Below are 22,376 nucleotides of genomic sequence, written 5' to 3' on the forward strand. Positions count from 1 at the left end.
ATTTCAGGAATTTATCCATTCTACCTAAGTGATTGATTATTGACATATTCCCATTAACAGTATACAGGGATCTGACAAAATTCCACTATTTTTTTTCTATAGAATTGTAGCTTAATTTCTTGAGTTTTTTGTATGTTGGAGCCTTTGTGCTCAACATTTTATATGCATCATGTCATCAAGTTCTTCCAAAAAGGTTTACTATTATCATCATTATTATTTTTATTTTTTTTTGTTAATCCTCACTTTAGGATGTTTTTTCCATTGAGTTTTTAGAGAGTGTGGAAGGGAGGGGGAGAGACACAGAGAGAGACACATCGATTGGTTGCCTCCTGCATGGGCCCCAACGGAGCCTGGGGACCAAGCCTGCAACCAGGTACGTGCCCTTGACTAGAATCAAATCTCCAAACCCTTCAGTCCACAGTATGGTGCTGTAACCACTGAGCAAAACCAGCTAGGGCTATTATCATTATTATTTTTAGCTGAGGAAACAGAAACTCAGAAAGATTAAATAACATTTCCAAGTTTACAAACTAATATGTGGTGCTTTTGAGATCCAGAATTCCCAAGCTCTTAATCTTAACAGCCATTTTAGAGAAAAGAAACACATCTATACACAAGGTACTCTTGCTTTTATTATTAGCTTTTTTTTGTGTGAAGTTCAATTCTTCTATGGTAATAAACACACAAGGAACGTCTTCAGCAAAACCCCACTTCTTCAGGAATGAAGTTCTTAGAGGCAAACTTTATTCTTTCTTCTGTGGGAGGATTTTTTTAGTTTAAAACAAATTGTTTTTGTTTTTCTTTATTATTAGCCTCAGGAGTTTCCAGGCCTCAGGCATTTTGCAAGCTTAAGAGTTATGGGTATTGAGCCTCCTAAAACACCTTGTTATGCTAGAAGCCTGGGTTCATCATTAATAGTAGAAAGCTACAACCAGCTCAGCATGAACCATCCTGGAGCATGAACCATTGGTAGACCTACGCATATGCAGAAATCACTTTGTGCTGTAAGCAACAGACTTGTGGTTTGTGGAGTCTAAGTGCTGCTCTCATTTAGTTACTTCTACACTCTGTCCCCTAATCCTTTTATTTGAGGAAAAGTATTGAGGAGGACTTTGAGCATTTATGGTAAATGGATATGAAATTTTATTACTTTCTTGTACTCCAAGTCTTCTCAGAAGAGCAAAAATAAGTAAGAGTTTGATTTCTTTAAGTGCCTCAAAAAACAACAGTTAATGAAATTCAAAGAGCATTGAATTATTAAACAATCATACTTCCCAAAATAGTATTTGTGGTTTAGCCAATTGGTCATTTTTTACCGAGTGCCCAAGGATTATAACATACTGATACATGCTTGCATCTTTGATTTGTGTATAGTTCTCATTTTCAGATAAATCATATGAATTTGCCGTGATAATTACAAAAGGAATTTATTTCATGCATCAGTAGCCCCATTTTAGGCCAATAAATTAGTAAAACATGAAATACTATCTAACCCACATCCACCCTGTAGTTAATTAAGCAACTGAGTTTTCCATTTCTTTTGTCCTCCCCAGAAAATCCTAATATTACTCAGTTGTTACAGTTGGCACATGATCATTGGCAAAGAGGGCAGTAAGGAGGCTGCTGTAGTAACTCAGCTGAGAAATGATGAGTGCCTAAACCTGGGCAGAGGAAATATGGATGGGGAGTAGAGACAGATTTCTCACCCATCAGTGGAGACTAAGGCAAACCCATGTTTGTCAAAAGTATTAAATATGAATGTGAAAGCACCTATAAATTATGAAAGCTGGGGAATCTTAGGTGGCTTCTTTCTTCTTCTTGACAGTGTTAATGACAGCTGTCAGCCTTAGTCACCCAACCTCTTCATGTAAATATTCAGTTTTAACCTACTGTCGGCTTTATGGACTACCTGCCAGGAACCCTGAAGATCTTTTTCATCACATGCTTATTGTAGTTGACATTTCTGCCACAGTGATGTGCCTAGTGGAATGAACTTGGTATGGCTTTATTCCATGCACATCAGACCTTGACAGTAATGATTTATTGAAAAGGTGAACATTTGGTACCAAGTGTTATCAGGAAAGAATGACGCCTGGTAATGTGGGAGATAAAGAAGAACTTAGTAATACATCAGATAGTGTTTCATGGGATATACAGTGTTTCTTGGGGTACACAGTCTTGCAAATTAGAAAGATGAGGGTAGTTTTATCAAATAAAAAATTGAAACCTTTTAAATCAATGCCATTTCTGTTGCTCTAACAGGTTGGGGTTGCTCCATTCAATATAGGCAGTGAACTAAGTTTTACTTCCTAGCTAACTCCTAATGAATAGTTTTGTAGCCAGCATACTCAAAGTTTCTACGAATCATAGTTCTTAGAAACCATAAGTGGAGTAATATATTCTGATCTTTAATCTCCAGATGATGGATTATTTTCATCATATATCATCCCATGGGTTTGTTCCTCTAATCTATATATATAAAAGCCTACACGACCATCACAACCGAATGGACGACTGAACAGGCTGTGTGGGGCGACTAGGCCAGCTGGGGGGTCAGTGAGGGGCTACCAAATGACCAAGCAGCAGGCTGCTTGGGGCGATCAGGCCGGCAGGAAGGTCAGTGAGGAGTGCCCAAACGACTGAGCAGCAGGCTGCATGGGGTGACCAGGCCGGTGGGTGGAGCAGTTGGGGGCAACCAGGCCGGCAGGGGCGACAGTTGGGGGAGACCAGGCCGGCAGGGGGGCAGTAAGGGGCAACCAGGCCTGTTTGGGGGGCAGTTGGGGGTGACCAGACCAGCATGGGGGGAAGTTAGGGGTGATCAGGCAGGCAGGCAGGTTAGCAGTTAGGAGCCAGTGGTTCCAGATTGTGAGAGGGATGTCCCCAGGATCGGGCCTAAACCAGCAGTTGGACATCCCCAAGGAGTCCTGGATTGGAGAGGGTGCAGGCTGGGCTGAGGGGACCCTACCCCCTGTCCACGAATTTCATGCAATGGGACTCTAGTCTATATATATAAAAGCCCAGCGACCTGAATGGTGGAACAACCAGAATGACTAGAATGACTGGTGGCTATGACGCACACTGCGGCAGCCAGCCAGCCTTATCTGGGTCCTGATTGGCCTCCCTCCCCACAGCTGGCCCAGCACCCAAATGGCCCCCATTGGGGCAGGCCGTCCCGACCCCACCTGTGCACAAATTTGTGCACCAGGCCTCTAGTTTGATAATAATGTGATTGTCTTATACATGATACTCTCTTGGTGATTACTTGTTCTAAGATTCAATTATGTTTTAACACAGGATGAGATATTATCTTCAAAAGAAGTCAGTGAAGTACCCTTTCATATGTAAATCCATGCTAATAGTGCATGTTAACTTCAGTTAATTTATGGCTGCAAGCAATGCACAAGTTCTAGAAAATGCAGTTTGTGGAAAATATACTATCTTGTCTACAATAAATTTATAGTTTATGTAAAGAAGCAAAGTTACACAACTATGAATTGATTTACAAAAATAATTGGGAAGGTACAGATCAATACAATAGAAGATAGTACAGACTGAATATGCAGAATGCCAAGATATGGCCAGCCCTTCCCAGGTGCTCCAAGACTCCAAGAATGTGTGTTAGGGTTCAGGTACTCTGTCTTGCTGATTCTTCCTCAGGTCTTTTGGTTAATCTGCCAGCCACTGGTGTATTTCTGATCCTTAACATTTCCCTATTCACAGAGATGGTGACCAACCTGGTAGCTTATTTGCCCAGTTTTAGTCTCTTTTTCACTCCAGGACAACTTTTTATAAAACCACAAAGTAAGCTTTTTCAAATAGCATTTTATTCCTTATTCAACAAACACTGACTTTGGAGTCATAAGACCCACAAATCCTAGTGGCAGGGGAATGCACAGAGTCTGTGCCCCAAAATCCAACAAGCCTTGGCTAGAGAAAGTGCTGATCCATGCCAACTCATGTATTGTCCTTCACCGTGCTCTCTGCCATTACCTATATCAGTGATTTTCAACCTTTTTCATCTCATAGCACATATAAACTAATTACTAAAATTTTGCTGCACACCAAAAAATATATCTTTTGCCAATTTGTCAAAAAAAGGGTATACTTTTCATTCATTTATACCAGATGGCTATGTGTTGGCTGTTGTCATTATTTTTAAATTTAACAATCTAATGGAAAATAGGTCAGTGCCCCTGACTAAATAGTCAGATATTGCACGTTTTAAAAATTATTGCGGCAGACCTGTTGAGATTGTACTTTGATCAAATTCAAGTTTGACCTCATCATCTGTCACTTTTACTCTTGTTCTTTCTTCAAGGAGACACTTCATGACAGTTTCTCCTGTACCTTTACCCGTGACACTGGTTGATGTAGCACTACTAGTTTTTAGATTTGCGAAAATGGGTTTCTCAGCTGCTGGCCTACATTAGGATCATGGGATTGTGGCAACAGTCCCTAGTGTGTCCTGATGTCTGTACCTCCTCCCTCCTGCCTGCTGCAGTGATTGTAAAATGGTTTTCTATGGAGATATGTAAAAAGTTCATACTTAAGAAGTTTTGATCAGACCAATGACAAGGAAGCAACTAACATTGGCTACAACAGGTCTTCTATGGGATGGAATGATTATTTGCAATATTAACCTTAAAGCTCATATAGATATTAGGTAATGTAGCTGTTGAGACTAAATTCTGGTCTTATTTGTTTCCTTATATTTATAACTAGGGGCCCAGTGCACGAATCCGAGCAACCTTGAAAGGAACTGTGGACCACGAGGCTGCTGTGGGCACAGGGGCAGGTCTTGGCCCCACCTCTGTGCCCCTTTCCAGCCCCTCCCACTGTGGGCCCCACTCCCCTGTCTGCTGGCAGCCTGCTCCAGCCGCCGCCACTCCCACGCTCTGACAGCACCAGCCCTGCTCGTACCCACTGACGGCGGGGAGCGATTGGGGCTGGTGCCAGCAGCCGGTGGGAATGGAAGCTCTGGCGCCAACAGCAGGTGCGAGTGGGGCCATCGCCGGCAGTGGGTGAGAAAGGCAGCTGCTGGCCCTGATCACCCCTCAGGAGCAGGGGGAGGTAGAGAAGCCCTAAGGGCTATTGGGGGCCAGCAGCCGCCACTCGCACCCGCTGATGGCTCTGAGGGATTGGGGCTGGCACTGGGCACCAGCAGCAGGTGAGAGCACTGGGTGGGACCATGGCGTGTGGGAGCAAAGAATTTTCAGTAACCACCAGAGGCTCGCCCTGATGACAGCGACTGGCACCCTGCCTTGGTCTGGTGCGCCCCCTCACCTGCTCCACCTTCCTGCCACAGCCGATGTCTGCCAAGTTCCATGCTCTGCCACCTGATGCTGATGCCTGCCATGTTCCGTATGCGCCCCCTAGTGGTCAGCACACGTCAAAGCGACTGGTTGTTCAGTTGTTCACTTGTTCTGCCATTTGGTCTATTTGCATATTAGGGTTATTTATATATATGGTTAAAATAGTAACTCCTTATGAAGGTTTATAAATCTACCTTTCTGAAAAATGCAAATAACTTTTTTTTTCTAAAAATGGTTCATGCTTATTACAAAAAATCAAATATTGCAGAAAAGTTTAAAGAACATAAAAATCACCAAAAATACTATTACCCAAAGAGTGGAGTTAAGTAACATGTTTTTTTTTTTCTAACAAAAACACACCATTAATCTTTGCTGATATATGCCCAGAAGTCCCATCATCATCATCTTAATGGTTTCAGTTGTATTGTTGTGCCATTACTTGTATCACACAACCTTCATTTTTGAACATTTTAATTTTTTCCTCGTTATAAAAACATTTCAGTGAACATTTTATTGCACTCATTTTATAATGCTACCATATAACTTCCCAGAAATGGAATAACTGGGCTAAATGGTACAATTTGAATTTTTGTTCCATACTTGGTACAGGCATATCTTCTTGATTATTTTCTGATAAAACCTTTTTCTACAATATTACAATATTATTTATATTACTTTTATAAACTGTACAGTTTCAACAATGGATATACCCAGATTGTAATATTCTTGGAATTGATTAGCAAGTAATTTTTGCTGTAGCCATAGCCTTTGTGATTTTGCACATCTTAATAGAAAGTTTCCCTTCCGTCTCTTCAAACTGTCAGGTCAGAATACTTTGACAATATTCTTAGTCAGAGGAGTTCTGGGACAGTTTTTATGTACTTGTTGTCTACTTTGCTACATAAGGAGAATCTTTTAAATTTAATTCAACTTCTGTTTTTATGTGTTCTTTAGTTATATGTTCAGAATGATGCTGTCAATATATAGATTTTAACAACTTTAAAAGGTTCTTGCTTTTAAGAACTTCATTGTATTTATAGCAAAGTATGTTAACATATATAAAGGAATTTAAATATATAAAGCAAGGCATATCATTCCTATTTTAAGGAGTGAGGTACTGATAGGTTCTGTCTGAGAATAGGAGAAGTTCCCTGACCTGTAATAATCAGAGAAGGTTTTATGAAGGAGATAATAAGCCCTGAGAGTGGATGGGATTTAGGAAAGGAGGGCTTTCATAGGGGAGAGATCAGTTATCTGTGTAAGAAATGACTCCAAAACATAGTGAAATAATACCGCCATGATTTATTATTTCTCATGACCCTACTGGTCGAATGGGTTCTTCTGCTCCTCCTGCTTGGGCTCCGTCTGGCAGCTACATTTAGTTGGCACCTCAGCTGGGGGCTTGGTTCCACTGGCACCACAAGGATAACAAGACCTCTCTATCCTTGCTGCCTTGCTCAGTACAACCCAGGCTTTTTCAGGAATGGTGGTCTCAAGGCAGTGTTACAAGAGAGTACAAGTCAAACATGAAAGTTCTCTTAAGGTCTAGCTTTGGAAGTTGTATAATATCATCTCTGCCACGTTCTATTGAGAGAAATGAAGTCAACGCCAGCACAGATGAAAATAAATAGATTTTGGTGGAAGAAGCAGAGAAGTCTCCTTACAAAGAGATGTACATATCAAGCAAGATAGGAATAATTTGTGGCCATATTTTGAGATTCACCACAAGGAAACTGCATGAACAAATATTTGGATGCAAGAATAAATTATATTGAGAGTTAACAAGAAGATAGGTGATGACACTATTTCTCAGAGGATACGAGAAGCTCTTGGCTATTCTACAGGTATTGTTCTTAGGATCACCAACAGTTTATTTAGGTTGTTAGCAGTGGATAAATAATGTGGCTTGGCACAAAGGTGTTTCAATGTTATGTCAAGTTATTATATTTAGTACTTCCATATTAATGTAAGCATAACACCTACTATAAGGAAATGTAGAAAGAGTAATGTTATTACTCTATTGCTTCTTTTCATATTTTAGTGCTAAAGATTAGAGAAATGATTGAGAGTATCATTACTGAAAAGTAAGGATTACTGAAAAGTATTTAAAATATGTGTCTAGTACAAAATAAACAGAGAACAACCATAAATTTTTAAATTTCAATTTTTCACCATAGTGAAACTGCTGGATTCAGTGTACATTCTCATTATTTTTCTGTAGATGATAAAGCTAGACTTACATCTAGGTCGAGCAGGTAGATCTATACATCTTATAATTTGAAGGACATAAGATTATCTCTGCATCAAATCATTGGGTTGCTACAGTATCTAAATCTCACCATTGTAGTTTCCTTATTTTGTATTTTAATGTTTTTGAAATAAAGAGATACAGTATAAGAACTTATAAATATCCTGAAAGTACCACATATGTCATTATCATCTATTCATCAGATCATATTATAATTGAAGTCTGGGTGTGTGTGTACACATGTATGAATGGAGATGATAGAAAGAAAATGTGCCTTCTCATAACCTAAGAGAGGAAAGATATTAGGAACAAAATAGAAACACCAAAAAAACATAATCAGCTACATAACTTGTGAAATTTTATACTTTCAGTTGTTTCTTGAAACTATAAAAATACCAATTCTTAAACACAGAAAATTAAAACAAACAAAATCTTAATTGAAATAAAAAGGGTCCATTATGCTATCTTTTCCAAGTTGGAGTACTGTTCCTTGTGTTTGTGCTGACCCTTGCCCATCTTTATGTCATCTGACACAAAGGTATTTTCTTTGTGTCATTTATATTAAGCTAAAGTTTTAGTCTTTTTTTGTAACTATGATTTAAAAAATAATGTCAAAATGAAAGTATCTCCTTTTCCTTCTGGCATGTCTGAGTGACTCTATCACTGGCAGTCTCTGTCTATGTGCCTGTTTATTTCCCAAACCCTCATGTTGATTCTTCCTCTGCTTCTTTCTAACTTGGTTTTAGAATTCCTGAGAAACATGGAAGACTGACCAGTGTCCCAAGGTTGACATATCTAAGAGTACCCTCATTTAAAATTGTGTTCAGTACCTAAGACAGCCCTCCAAAGGTGTGTGTGTGTGTGTGTGTGTGTGTGTGTGAGAGAGAGAGAGAGAGAGAGAGAGAGAGAGAGAGAGAGAGAGAGACAGACAGACTGAGGTAGTCTGTACCAGCTGCTGGGTTCATCTAAAGATAACATACAATTTTAATCTTTGGTTGCCTCTGGTTGCCTGACAGTTGATATATTTTGGGACTTCTTGTTTGACTCATAATAAATGATTCTGAAATGATGAGATCAGTATTCATTGACATCTATTATTATTGTTCCTCCTATTTATGAGGCTTTGTTCTATCTTGCCCAGTTCATCTTTATCAGAGTTACAAAAACTTCTATAGCTATTTAAGCAATGTGAGTGTACTAGTTTTATTAGAATCAAAAGAATTGTTCTAGATTATAGAGAATAAAGAAAATTGATTTACTTACATAAAGATAGAGTAACTATCATAGAAGGATAAAGTGGAGATAAAGCTATATTGATCCTTTAATTCTTTGTTTTTACTAATCATTAATTTCTCAGAGTTCTTTTGAAAATAGTACTTCCAACATCTTTCCACTTATCCCCCTCTTTCCCTTTCTAATATCTTTGATCTTATATTAGTAATTGATTAATATAAGTTCATGATTAATTTTCTAAATTGACTCTTTAGGGTATATAGGAAATATCAGTAAGCATTGCCACTAAAATGAGGCTATTTTAATGGAGCCAGTTGTATGGTAATCATGGGGTCAGCCATAAACTGGTGCAATCTGTCCAATTTATGCAATAATTTGTTAAGTTCTAGAATGTGCCCCAACTTATCTAATAGCTGACAGTTACTAGTAAAAATGATTCAATCAACTTACATTACCTGGAATTCCCCATTCAAAATTCCAGCATCCCTGATAGGGATAATATACTGTATTTGTTTCTGATAATTAATACAACATAAATAAATTAATGAGATTAGTTCTAACAGGATAATCGACCTACTTCAGGTACTATTGGGGCATAGGTTAAGTGAAGACTTGGAAAGAAGACATGTCTGGCTCAATAGTGGATGCCCAGAGGGTGCCTACATATATGGATCATTACAGAAAAGCATTCAAGGAGATCAGGAGATGTTATAAAAGAGTAGGAAGGAAAGTAAGACTCTGTAATGGGAAGTTTTGAAGATCAGCTTCTTTACTTTGTTCTAAAGCCAACTAAAGTTATTTCAAATGTTTTAAGACACTGTGTGCTACACATGCAATCACAGATGAATAGAACATTTTCCTTCACACCTTAAATTTCATTATTAAATGTGGACTTTATGCCCTACCTGGTTTGGCTCAGTGGATAGAGCGTCGGCCTGCGGACTGAAAGGTCCCAGGTTCGATTCTGGTCAAGGGCATGTCCCTTGGTTGCGGGCACATTCCCAGTGGGGGGTGTGCAGGAGGCAGCTGATCGATGTTTCTCTCTCATTGATGTTTCTAACTCTCTATCCCTCTCCCTTCCTCTCTGTAAAATAAAATATATTAAATGTGGACTTTAGTGAATATAAATAAAAAGGGCAATGATGACCTATGTGGCTTTAAAGGTTACCAGAAATGCATTCTCATATTAATATTTGAAATTGCTCAGTCTAGGGCCAATGATTACTTGCCAAGATTTAGAAAAGAAAGATAATTAGGAAAAGTAAATGTCAGATGTCATCATGAAAAGTCTAAAAATACAAATTATTAATAAGGCAATGAATGGATGCAACTTGACCTCTGGAGCAAACAAAATGAAGTGACTGGAGAACATCCTTTCTTCAGAGACCTGCGTATCAACATCTTGTCTGTTAGCATGTGCAATCGTGGGAGTGGAGGCTGTTACAATTAATTAGCTGAACATAGATTTTTTGTTGACTCTGCAAATTGTTTAACCGTGAGAAATAAACTATAGTTTATATACTTGGAGTGATTATAAGTTTATTTGTGGATTTTTGTAAACTATGAAAAGGAAAAGATTATTAGCCTTCCTTCAAAGATTGTTATTTGGAAGAATTAAAGACTAATAATAGTTTTCTGTAGGAACTAGTGGATACTACTGGAGAGCAGGGATTATGTCTGTCTTTTTTTAATCATTGTATCACTGGTGGCTGGCATACTAGTATCATAGTATATTATTCAATAAATATCTACTGAATGCAAAAATGCTTGAATGAATAATGAAATCTATGATTTGTGTTATTGCATCATTCAATCTTTCTACCTATGCATCTCTTTGAAAACATTAAACATTAATTCATGACTTTAATACTTATATTATAAAAATAACAGGCAGTTGTTAGTTTAAAAGATAAAATACATTAACATTTTAGAAAGCACTTTTCAAAAGGTACTATTGGTACCCTAACCGGTTTGGCTCAGTGGATAGAGCATCGGCCTGCGGACTAAAGGGTCCCAGGTTCGATTCCGGTCAAGGGCATGTACCTTGGTTGCAGGCACATCCCCAGTGGGGGGTGTGCAGGAGGCAGCTGATCGATGTTTCTCTCTCATCGATGTTTCTAACTCTCTATCCCTCTCCCTTTCTCTCTGTAAAAAAAATAAAATATATTTTTAAAAAAGTTACTATTGGGCTCTGATGTGCATGATAAGCTCACTATCCTCCTCTCCCAGGCTTCCTACCAGGTTAAGAACAAATCTGTCTTTATTAGGGTTTATTATTATGGTTGCATAACTAATCAAACTCAGTGGCTTGAAACAAGAACAGCTATTTGTTTTACCCATGAATCTGCAATTTGTGCAAGGCTAGCAGGCCATGTGGTGTCAGCTGGATCGGTTTGAATGAGTCTGAAAAATCCACTTCTTAATCGGCTCAGCAAGCTGAGCTTACCTGGCTGCTAAGCTGATGTTGTCAAGCTACTTTCTGCACATGCAATCATAAGTTGATGGAACATTTTCCTTCAGAGCTTACCTATATTATTAAATATGAATATAAGTAGAAAAAGAAGTGATGGCTGAACCACCTATGTAGCCTCAATGTTACTTCAGTGTCTTCTCATATCAATATTTTAAATTGCTCAGTTTAAGGCTAGTGCTTAGCTGGCAGCTCAGCCAAGGGTATTGACCAGGGGCCCTGATTCCTCTCCAGGTGGACCTCTCTAGAAGAAGGCTTGGGCTTCCTCACGACATAAGAACCAAACTCCAAGAGCAGGTGTTCTAACTGAAGAATTGCGAGATTCTAGTTTCTTTTTTAAAAGCAATATATTTTTATTGATTTCGGAGAGGAAGGGAGAGGGAGAGAGAGCTAGGAACATCAATGATGAGAGAGAATCATTGATTGGCTGCCTTCTGCACACCCCACAATCTGGTCGAGCCCGCAATCTGGGCATGTGCCCTGATCGGATATCAAAACGTGACCTCCTGATTCATAGGTGGACGCTCAACCACTGAACCACACCTGCTGGGCAAGATTCTAGTTTCTTTAAGCATGGGCCTAGATATTGGCATATGATCATATTATTATATTCTATTGTTAAAACAGTCATAGAGTACACTTAGATTCAAGGGCAAGGGATATACATCCTGCTTCTCAATGGAAAAGGTATCAGGAAACTTGCAGCCATTTTTAGTCTATCATAATTATCTTCTAAATAATCCCTTTGTGCTGAATAAAAAATATATATAAGACTTTTAAATAAGTCATTTATTGTGCATTCCAGAATTACTGAGACTCTAAATATGTTAAACTTGTAAAATTAGCTCGTTTTAAGTTTCCTTAAGCCTAAAAGGTTGCAGGATAGCATATAACAAGTCTTATCAAATTTTAACAAATTAGGCTAATTATCATTATTAGAGTATATAAATTGACTATATAGTATCCCTTTCAAAGGGTAAAATTATATACCAGGATTCTACAAAACTGGCCAGGCCAAGAATGGGCATTTATATTTGATGAATGACAATAGGTCTTCCCAATTTATTTATTATCTTCATATAGTCAGGACATGTATCATCTTTGCTTCTAAATATTTTATTCTCCTATCTGCATTAATAATGTATATTTCTCCTATGTTTCTGTATCACCAGAGATTGTGACTTGAAAATAGAATGTGTCTAAAAACTATTTTCTAGGTTTTTGGTGTATGAATTTCCTGGAAAAAAAATTAATACCTGCTATGTTTCAGGAACTGGTCTGTGTTCTGGAAATACAGCAGTTAGCAAAAAGGGCAAGGGCTGTACTTGCACTCATGGAATTTGCATTTCTAATGGAGAAGGTAGATAATAAACAAACACTAAATTAATATGCAGTGTAAATTAAAGTAGTGATAAATAGAATTAAGAACATAGGCATACTAAGGGGATGGAGTGTGATACTGGAGGAAGAGGATGTTTAGATAAGGAGGTCTGGAAAGGGTTCTGTGCTGAGTTGGTTTTTGAGCAGAGACCTGAATGAGGAGAGGATACAGACCAGGTAAAGATCTCACAAAGGGTGTTTTAGCAGAGAGAACAGCTAGTGAAGGTACTCTGAAGAGTTAATGTGTTCAGAATGTTTGAGTAGCACCAAGAAGGCTATCATGACTGGGGCAAAGGGAGTGAGAGATGACTGGCAGAAATTATGATCAGCAAGGCAGACAGTGCTCTGATTATCTTGGACTAGGTTTAAATTAAGTCTATGTGTGATTATATATATATATATATATATATATATATATATATATATATATATATTTTCGCTGCATGAAATATTATTTGGAAACTGTTTCCATGATGATGATGATGATGATGATGATAATGATACATAACAATTCATAAATACTTACTCACTATTAGACTTTCTTTTTAAACTTGTTTTATATGAGTTACCTTGGATATCTATCAGGCATCCAAGAAGATGTGTGTGTCTATAATTCAGGGCAGAGGTATATTATCATTGAGAGAAGCTGCATGTTGGATACATGCGAATTTTCTGTGCTCTTTTTGCAACTTATTATAAGTAAAAATATTTTTTAAGTATATATACACATATACTGAATCTCTTACCTTAAATTATGACCTTGTTTAGTCCTCTCCAGTATAGGACACCATACTCACATGAAAATGAGAGTCAGAAGTGGATATCTTTGTAAATATGCCAAATTTATTGAGATGTTGATTACATTCTTCATTTATTAATGCTGCAAACTTTTAATACATTGGCAGTTTTCTTTATATTTTAGCACTTAAACTTTTCATTTGAGCAGAATGTACGCATATTTAATGTACCCACAAAGATGAAATGTGTGGTAATTTGTTACACATAAAAGCAGTAGTAAGACACTTTGGCAAATAGAACATATTGCAAACATCTTAGGGAGCCAAACAAGTTAAATATGTCAAATAATAGGTAGTTCTGTGATATTTATTGACAACTTAAAATAGCTGGGCACTATTACAACACATGATTGCAGCATTATTTCATTAATCCCTAAAATGCTTTTTATTTTATATTTTTATTGATTTCAGAGAGTAAGGGAGAGGGAGAGAGAGCTAGAAACATCAATGATGAGAGAGAATCATTGATCGGCTGCCTCCTGCATGCCCCACACTGGTGATTGAGCCCACAACCCAGGCATGTGCCTTGACCAGGAATCGAACTGTTCATAGGTCGATGCTCAAACACTGAGCCACGCCAGCAGGGCAAATGCTCATTATTTTAAAAACATAAATTCTCCTTGCTTCTCTTTTCTGAAAATGTAAAATAATACTCATTATTTGAACAACATAAATTCTCCTTCTCCTTTCTGAAAATGTGAAATTCCATATTTTACATGTATTTTTCTATCATTATTTTACATATTATTTCTGTGTTTGACTTTCTTAATAACACAATAGTGGAATAGAGATGTTAAGTCTGTGATTACCTCTATTTTTAAATATAAATATTCCAAAGGTTTAAAGACCCAGTTGAGAAATGTCAGCACCATATTATTCTTACTCAGTTTTAACAAAACATCATCTATCTTGAAAATTACCTGCACTGTCATCAAAATTCCTAAGTAACAGCAGCAACAACGGCTTAAATACTGATAAAATTACAGCTTCCTGATGTGCAATTGTAATTTGTTGTATTCAGAGAACAATTGTTCTTAAAAAACCCCACATGATTTTCTGAAAATATGTTAAGGATGTTAAGTTGCATCACTAGCTTGATTTTATATCAGCTCCATCAAAAGGAATTTTGGTTGACGAAATAGCAAAATGAAATAGCCCATACTTTGTTTAGAGGAATCATTTTTTTTAAATGCTTGGAGGATGTAGAATGGAAGTGATCATTGTCTGATAGTCCACTTATTTGTCAAATGCTTATGGAATGTATGTGGTTACTAAACATTGTGTTCACTGAATACTAAGGGGAATAAAGTATTGCTTGCTTTCAAAAGAGCTTAGTGTTAACCAAGGGAAGGGATAGAGTGGGGGTTGTGTGCAGTTGGGGGCATGGTCAGTTTGGGCTGAACTCAGCAGCTTTTCAGAGCCTTTACAAAATCAGGTAAACATTAGTAGCCTGACCAGATGTGGAGAGAGAAGGGTTGGTAAATTATGGGTTGAGGAAGGGGATCATAGTCAGGGGGATTACAAAACCCTCTCCCATTGTAGGCTCCTGTAGATAAATAGCACTGGTCTGCAAGCTGGCTTTACTCTTAATTAAAATGATGAAATAAAACAAGTTACAATACTGGTATACTGACATGAGTTTCATAACTTGAATTTTCAGGCACTCCCAAAGTTTCCTTTTAGCTGTTAATTCCAACCGCGTTTCTCTTCAGAACTTTCTAAAAACGGAACACTTTAATTTGTCTTCACTCCCTCTATTTCTTATGTTATGTCAACAATATTTATAAGTAGGGAAGTGTTCCAAAAGTTGGAAGGAGCAAGCAATGAGAAAGAACATACATTTCTAAACTGGATCATCAATCCCTAGAAAATTCAAATTGATCATTTAGGAGCACAAGGCTGGAGGATGACTTTAGATGCGAGGCTAGAATTTCCTAGGAAAATTATAATTTTGGAGCATTTAATTCTTCACGAAATCTTTTAGCCACTCTCATGTTTTGTCACATTGACCAGAGTATTACATATGCATGTTTGTCCTACTGTAGGTAACACTTACTGAATTAACACAAAATTCCAGGCACTTTTCTCAGGGGTTAACATGTATTAGCTCCTAAAGTTTATAAAGACATCTCTGTCACACTATTCATTGATTGGGCCAATATTCATATTTTCTTTTCACTTGGGATATTTGTTTCATTTTCATCATTTCTTCTCTTTCAGCTCTTCTTTATGCAACTATTTTTGGAAATGTTACCACAATTTTCCAGCAAATGTATGCCAACACCAACCGATACCATGAGATGCTGAATAATGTACGGGACTTTCTGAAACTTTATCAGGTCCCCAAAGGCCTTAGTGAACGAGTCATGGATTATATTGTCTCAACCTGGTCCATGTCAAAAGGCATCGACACAGAGAAGGTAGGGGTTATCATTATTGTTGTTATTGATTTTCTATTTCAATAGGATTCTCAGATGCCTGTAGTTTTCCCACTCACATATTACTTGTATAATTGCTTCATAAATGTTACTCTATTTCATAAGTAACATATCAATCAATCATATTATTGAATGCTTAGAAGGTGCAAAGCACTCAACCATTAATCATCAATTAGTACTAGTCATCACACTCAATTTAGAAATTGTGGGTTCTGAAAACAGCTAATTACTGCATTTCCATAAAACACTCTCATTGCCACTCAGAGTAATTTGCTACATTCCTCTAAAACTCTAACAGGGCTGCCATTTCCCCTGGTAGATTTTATTCTTGATTTTTCTCTTTGACCTTTATGTCCATTTAAAATTTAGAAAACAACTGCCTTGCTTATAAACTAAAAAGAATTATGTTTGCTATCCTCCCCTAAATTCTCTCCCCTTTCACATGTTTCTAAAGCAACTTACAAATCTATGTTTTTCCCACACAAATCTATAAGATGGACACTATCCTCCCCATTCACTTGATAGCTCTAATTTCTTGCTTGTATTTTCATGAAACCTTTTTAAATGTTTCCCATCCATCTCATATTAGGAGCAAAGAAAGGACCGAAGGCCTCCTCACAATAAACAAAACCAAATTTTAAAAACTTCTCACTTCCTACACCCAGCTGACTCAGGTCAAATACAGAGGATGACAAATAGGGCTTGCACACAGGAGTTTTAGAGAAAACTGGTCGTGAGCTATTTTACTTTATAAGCATCAGTGGAGACTTTTATTATTAGGTACTGATTTTTGACAAATGATAATGAAACAGCACATTACCTTCCTTGCCATTTCCCACAAACTTGATTTGTTCTCTTAATCATATGAGGTTGAGTTGTAGTTTTTCTATAAGACCTGCTCAACAAGTACCTTTCAAAGTTGAAGGGAAAGAGCAAACAGGCAAAGTAGATGTTTAGTTAGGGGAATGTCATGAAACAACAAGCAGATAGTTTTTTAAGCCAGGGCAGGCATTGTTAGGAGCAGATGGTTGAGCGGATGTGTAGGGAATGAACATGGAAAGTGAAAATTGAGGGAGAGAAGCCTGCTGATATACTCAAGGGTAATTATATGAAAGAATCTTGAAAGAGGATGACATGTGCTCGTCTTAAACATTTTACAAGATAAATTTGCTATTTAAATGGCCAATTAAAGTGGAAAATGTGACCACAGAAGAGAAAAGGACAGATTACATTTCCATGGAATTTGATTAATGTATAAATGATTCACTATGTGGTTAGTTGGGAGGGTATCCAAAGAAGGAACAGAATCCTCCTCGGGGGTGCAGGTATGAGTCGGTGTTTAAGACGTCAAATGCAGGAGGTCCTTTGAGGTCCACCTTTAGTGAAACTGAGGTCACTAGGGAACTATCTACTTTGTCCATCACCATCTCAGGTAGAAGCTTTTCTTCTAGAAAGTTCAGTGATGTCATATGGTAGATGACAGAAACACCAGTGAAATGATAGAATAATGGCCTTTTACATTAGAAAAGAGCCCAACCCATAGACTGTGCTTCTCCTAGAGGACCTGTTCAACTGCCTGCTTTATGCCATTGGTAGGGTCTAACACACTGGCACGGGGTGTTGGCATGGCACTGCCATGTAGCAGAAGGTGATTTCTGGGTTCCTATTATTTACCATATTTTTTGGTTCATAAGTTGTGGTCATGGAAATGTACTTCTGATTATCCACTGGAGTATCCACTGGAATAATAATTAAAAATAGATGGAGAGGCTAATATTAAAAGTGAAATAAAATTTTAATTCAAATGAAAAGATTTTTAAAGAAATAAGTATACATATTAAAATGAATTAGCTTTTGGGTAAGAAAAAATTCATGGTTGTGCCTCCTAACTGAATGGGGAATCTTTGGATAGTTTATGTCTAATAGAAAAAGCAGATTCAAATGACTGGTAAATATGTAAGTTTTGCTGTGCATTTTTAAAAAGATATCTAAATTTATTTTAATGTAGCAGCAAACTCTCCAGGCCTTTATTAATTTCTCCTAGCCTATTAAGAAAATTCCCACCCAGATGCATAAGAACTAACTGTAACAGCACTGTAAGTAAGGAGACATATGCCAAAGTCTTGGCTTCAGAGATTTCCGCTAATTTCATAGGCAATGAGGGTGAATTTTAAAAATCTATTCTTAGACTACCCACCATATGCTATACCAAACAAGAAAAAACAAAATTGGCATCCAGATGTCTGGGTTAGTAGTGAACCTAAACACCAAGGGGAAGTCCCATATGCCTGTTGGGCATTTAGTTATTTGACAAATAAATAACCTAACACATAACTTTAAAATACTATAATAAAGTATTGAATTATAGACCCAACAATTAGTAGCCAAAACAAAGAGGGAGTAGATATCTCAGAACTAGACTTTACTATGGATAAGAACCATTTATAACTTAAAGGACCACTGCAAAGATGGAATTGACATATTATTTAATATAATTATAAAATGAACTAAAAATCTAATAAAATATTTAATGAGAGTCTTTCCACATGACCTAACATAAATATGAGAAAGACTGAGAGTTAAATGTAAAAAATAAGAAACCATAAACAATTAGAAGAAAATATGTAAATAACTTATTTTTGTATGTATTAAAGTGATGTAATACATAAGAAAGTAATTAATAAATAGATTTGGCTAGAAAATGTAAAACTCATACCAAAAACTATGAAGATGAAAATGAGAATATTTGTAATAAATACTGTTGGGGTCTGTCCCCAATGGGTCCAGGGATCCCCAAAGGTGTGGACGGAGTCGGCGAAGAATGAATGACATGGAAACTGGGTTCAGTTCATCAGCATAGCGAGGTTCTCCCTCCAGAATCTCCAGCGAAGTTCTGGTCAGGATCTCCAACCAAGTTCTGGTGCCATGTTCTCTCGCTAGGTTCTCTAGCCAGGTTCTCCAGGTTCTCCAGCCAGGTTCAGTCACCAGGTTCTTTTGCCATGTTCTGTCTAGGTTCTCCAGTGAAGTTCTGTAGCCAGGTTCTGTCCAGGATCTTTTGCCATGTTCTCTGGCTAGGTTCTAGTTAGGAGCTGATGAGGATCTGATGAGGATCTGATGATGATCTGATGAGGATCTGATGTTTAATGTCTTGTTACATCCGTATTTATACCAGTCAATTTCTATTATAAAGGTTAGGGCGTTTCTTATCTCCATTCCAGGGAGTAAAGATTATGTAGCTTAACTACCCGCCTGGCACTTAATTAAGGGGTTGTATCCCCTCCCTAACCTCAGGGAAAGATCCCCACCTGGGGAAACAAACTTTCTCAGAGAGGTGACCTTGGTTAAAACACATGGCGCTAAAGGGAGCAAACATATTAAGAACAGTATACTATATATGCCAGGTCCCTTGAAACATATGCTGTGCAGATGTTTCTTTCCTGCAGCGACTGTGTCAAGCAGCAAGGATGGACCGGCTTCCGGCAAATACCATAAGTGAAAGGTTACTTAATATGTAAGGGTGATTTTATAAATCAATAATAATCAAGAACAAAAATGAGCTGAACACATAGAAGATAAAAATACAAATTACTAATCTATATATATAAAAGCCTAAGCGACTGTTCGACCGTTCGACTGTTCAACCAGTAACTATGATGCCCTGCACCCTCTCGCAATCTGGGACCCCTCAGGGGATATTGGAGAGCCAGTTTCAGCTCGATCCCCACAGACCTGATCCAGACAGGAGGGGCCCTGATCCCTACAGGCCCAATCCAGACAGGAGTGAGCCCGACTCCAGGGTGCATCACCTGAGAACCGCCCTCTCGCAATCCGGGACCCCTCGGGGGATGTCAGAGAGCCAGTTTTGGCCCAATCCCCGAAGTTCAGGCCGAGGGACCCTACTGGTGCACGAATCTGTGCACCAGGCCTCTAGTAAGCATATCAGAACATCTTATTTTCACTTATAATGAATTAATATTGAAACAGCAAGAGACCAATTTTAATATGTCAAAGGGACAAAGTTAATGCCCAATCTTAGCAAAGGCTGTAGTGCCTGACACTGTCATATAGTTTTGGTCTGTGTATAATTTGGTATGGCATTGCTTGAAAGAAGTTTTACCAAGATAATACCCTAAAGTCGGGATATTCTAGAGCTCAGTCCTGTGAGACTTCCTCTTTTGACTATATTCGTTTCTTCAATGATATTCAATCCAATTATTTTAAACATTTATGCAAACACCACCAAAATATACATACTCATCTTGGACCTGTTCCCTGAACTATAGACTTTCCTGTCCAATTGCCCATTCATGTTCAGTGAAATTATCCAGAAGTGAACTAAACATCTCCCATAAACATGCTCCATTGATATTCTTCCCCAATGCAGTTAATGGCAACTCTACCCCTCAGGTTCTTAGAATGAAATCCCCTTTCCCCCACAATAAAAACTCCATCAAATTTTGTTGACTCCACCTTCAGTTCTTACCACCTTTATTACTATTACCTTGTCCAAGTTACTATCATGGTCTATCTGGGTTATTGTGTAGCCAAATAACTGTGCTTTTACCTTTGTCTCTTTATGGTTTATTTTAGCACAGCAGCCAGTGAGCTTATATGGCTTTCATAATAAAACTTTCTATCTACCTATTTATCCATACATATATATTATATACATATCTTTACTCTAGGATTTTTTGGTAATAAGAATGAAATTGATTGAGCTTATTAAAAATATAAGGGTGGAATAAAGAAAATGAATGGCTGATGACAGTAATGACATAAATTCTGTAATTGAAGTAATAAAATATTAGAAATATGAATATACTAGATGATGTAACTTTAGTAAATAGCTTCTCAATTTTAACAAATATCCCCTATTTGATGTTAGAGATCTCTGTTAGATTTCCTATTCCTCAATAGTCAAATACTTGTCTTAATATATTTCTTATCTCACATTTTGTTGATTACTTCTTTCAAATATTTTATTAATGATATTACCATATTTAACTATGAGTACATAATGAAAAAGATTGGAATATAATGTATCAAAGCTAAATGTCTTTGTTCTCATGCTTCTCTTATTAGTTCAAAAGAGCTATCTTTTTTAGTTGCTAGTACAATAGAATTTAATGATGCATTGCAGCTAATTATAGAAAAACCTTCACCCTGATTACTGAGATTTCCTTCTATCATTTCTACATAGTTTTATAGATTTTAAAAAAATTCAGCTTTAACCCACAATCAAATTAATCACTGTGATTTAATTCAGTCTTAACTTGCCTTATGTGAATAATGTTTTCTCTAATTTAAATTGTGGCATTAAAGTCAGTACTGATGTGGAGATTGTAGCATTTTTATCATAAAAGGTAGCCTCAGGCAATGTTTTTTAATTTTTACATATAGAATAGTACCTAGATTAATTATATTTGGTTGAAAGTATTTTATTGACTACTATTTACAATAGTTGCTCTAGATCCTTTTAAAACTTAATATTCAAATCCATCCCTTGGGCTTTGCTACTTGCTGACATTCTGTGCACCTAGAAGACAAAAGAAATGGGTGCAATGAATGAGTATTTAAAAGGAAAGAGGAGATCATAGGAAAATATAAAAAGGATGATGGATAAAGCTCAAAAAATGTATCTTACAGTTTGAAATTATTTTACTGGGAAATAATTCAAGTAAAGTAGATGGCTAGGGACTTCATTTTCAGGTTTGGGGATTGTATGAAAAAAATGTATGACTTTGTATAAGTATAGACTACATATTTCTCATCATGCTGGATTTTTTTCCAGTTTGCTTTGTGGAATGAAGCTTAAAATTAACCGTATCATCATTTTCTAAATTTCCTAATGTCTTACTTTTTTTTTCTAATATGTAGTTTGGAAAAATCAGTAGAAAAAACTCTTCGGTCTTCATTTCTTGTTTCATGTGTTTTGTAATAAGCATAAAATATAAGTTGGAAGATCCCATTATATGAAAAGCTCTATCAGAATTATGCAAAATATTCAGGCAACATTATGCCTGTAGAATTAAAGAAATTTATATTTTGAATATTTAAAATTCTTGGGTTATTTTTAAACCTAATCTATCACAGAAGCACTCTACTTCTTCCAAATACAGTAGGAAATATATTATTTCTACAAGTAGAAGTAACTTCCTTTTAATCAGTTTATTTTAATATATATGTATGTGTATATATATATATATATATACTATCTAATAATAGAGAAACATGGTAATTAACTGTAACTTCGCTACCCTTCCCATTGGCTAATCAGCGAGATATGCAAATTAACTGCCAACCAAGATGGCGGCCAGCAGCCCGGCAGCTGAAGCGAACAGGAGGCTTGCTTGCTCCAGTGAAGGAGGAAGCCAAGGTTCCCCGCCTGCCGCCGCCCAGCTCTGAGCTGCACTCTAAGAAACAATGTTGCAATTATAGAACCTAAACAAATCCCAGAAACCTGCTTCAGCCATCAGAGCTGGAGCTGCAACAGTGTTT

The 22,376-nt window shown here is 37.1% G+C and overlaps 1 protein-coding gene across 1 annotated transcript in view; it reads left to right on the plus strand.

Annotated features, from left to right (window-relative positions):
- The window catches only part of KCNH5 (potassium voltage-gated channel subfamily H member 5), a 244,634-nt gene that overhangs the window by 133,975 nt on the left and 88,283 nt on the right, over positions 1-22,376 (plus strand). Inside the window, exon 8 of the mRNA XM_006096025.3 lies at positions 15,661-15,860. Within this exon, the coding sequence (XP_006096087.1) occupies positions 15,661-15,860 (200 nt within the window). The remainder of the gene's footprint in view (positions 1-15,660; positions 15,861-22,376) is intronic.

The sequence above is a fragment of the Myotis lucifugus genome, unplaced genomic scaffold (genome assembly GCF_000147115.1).
Source record: "Myotis lucifugus unplaced genomic scaffold, Myoluc2.0 scaffold_166, whole genome shotgun sequence".
Lineage (NCBI taxonomy): Eukaryota > Metazoa > Chordata > Mammalia > Chiroptera > Vespertilionidae > Myotis > Myotis lucifugus.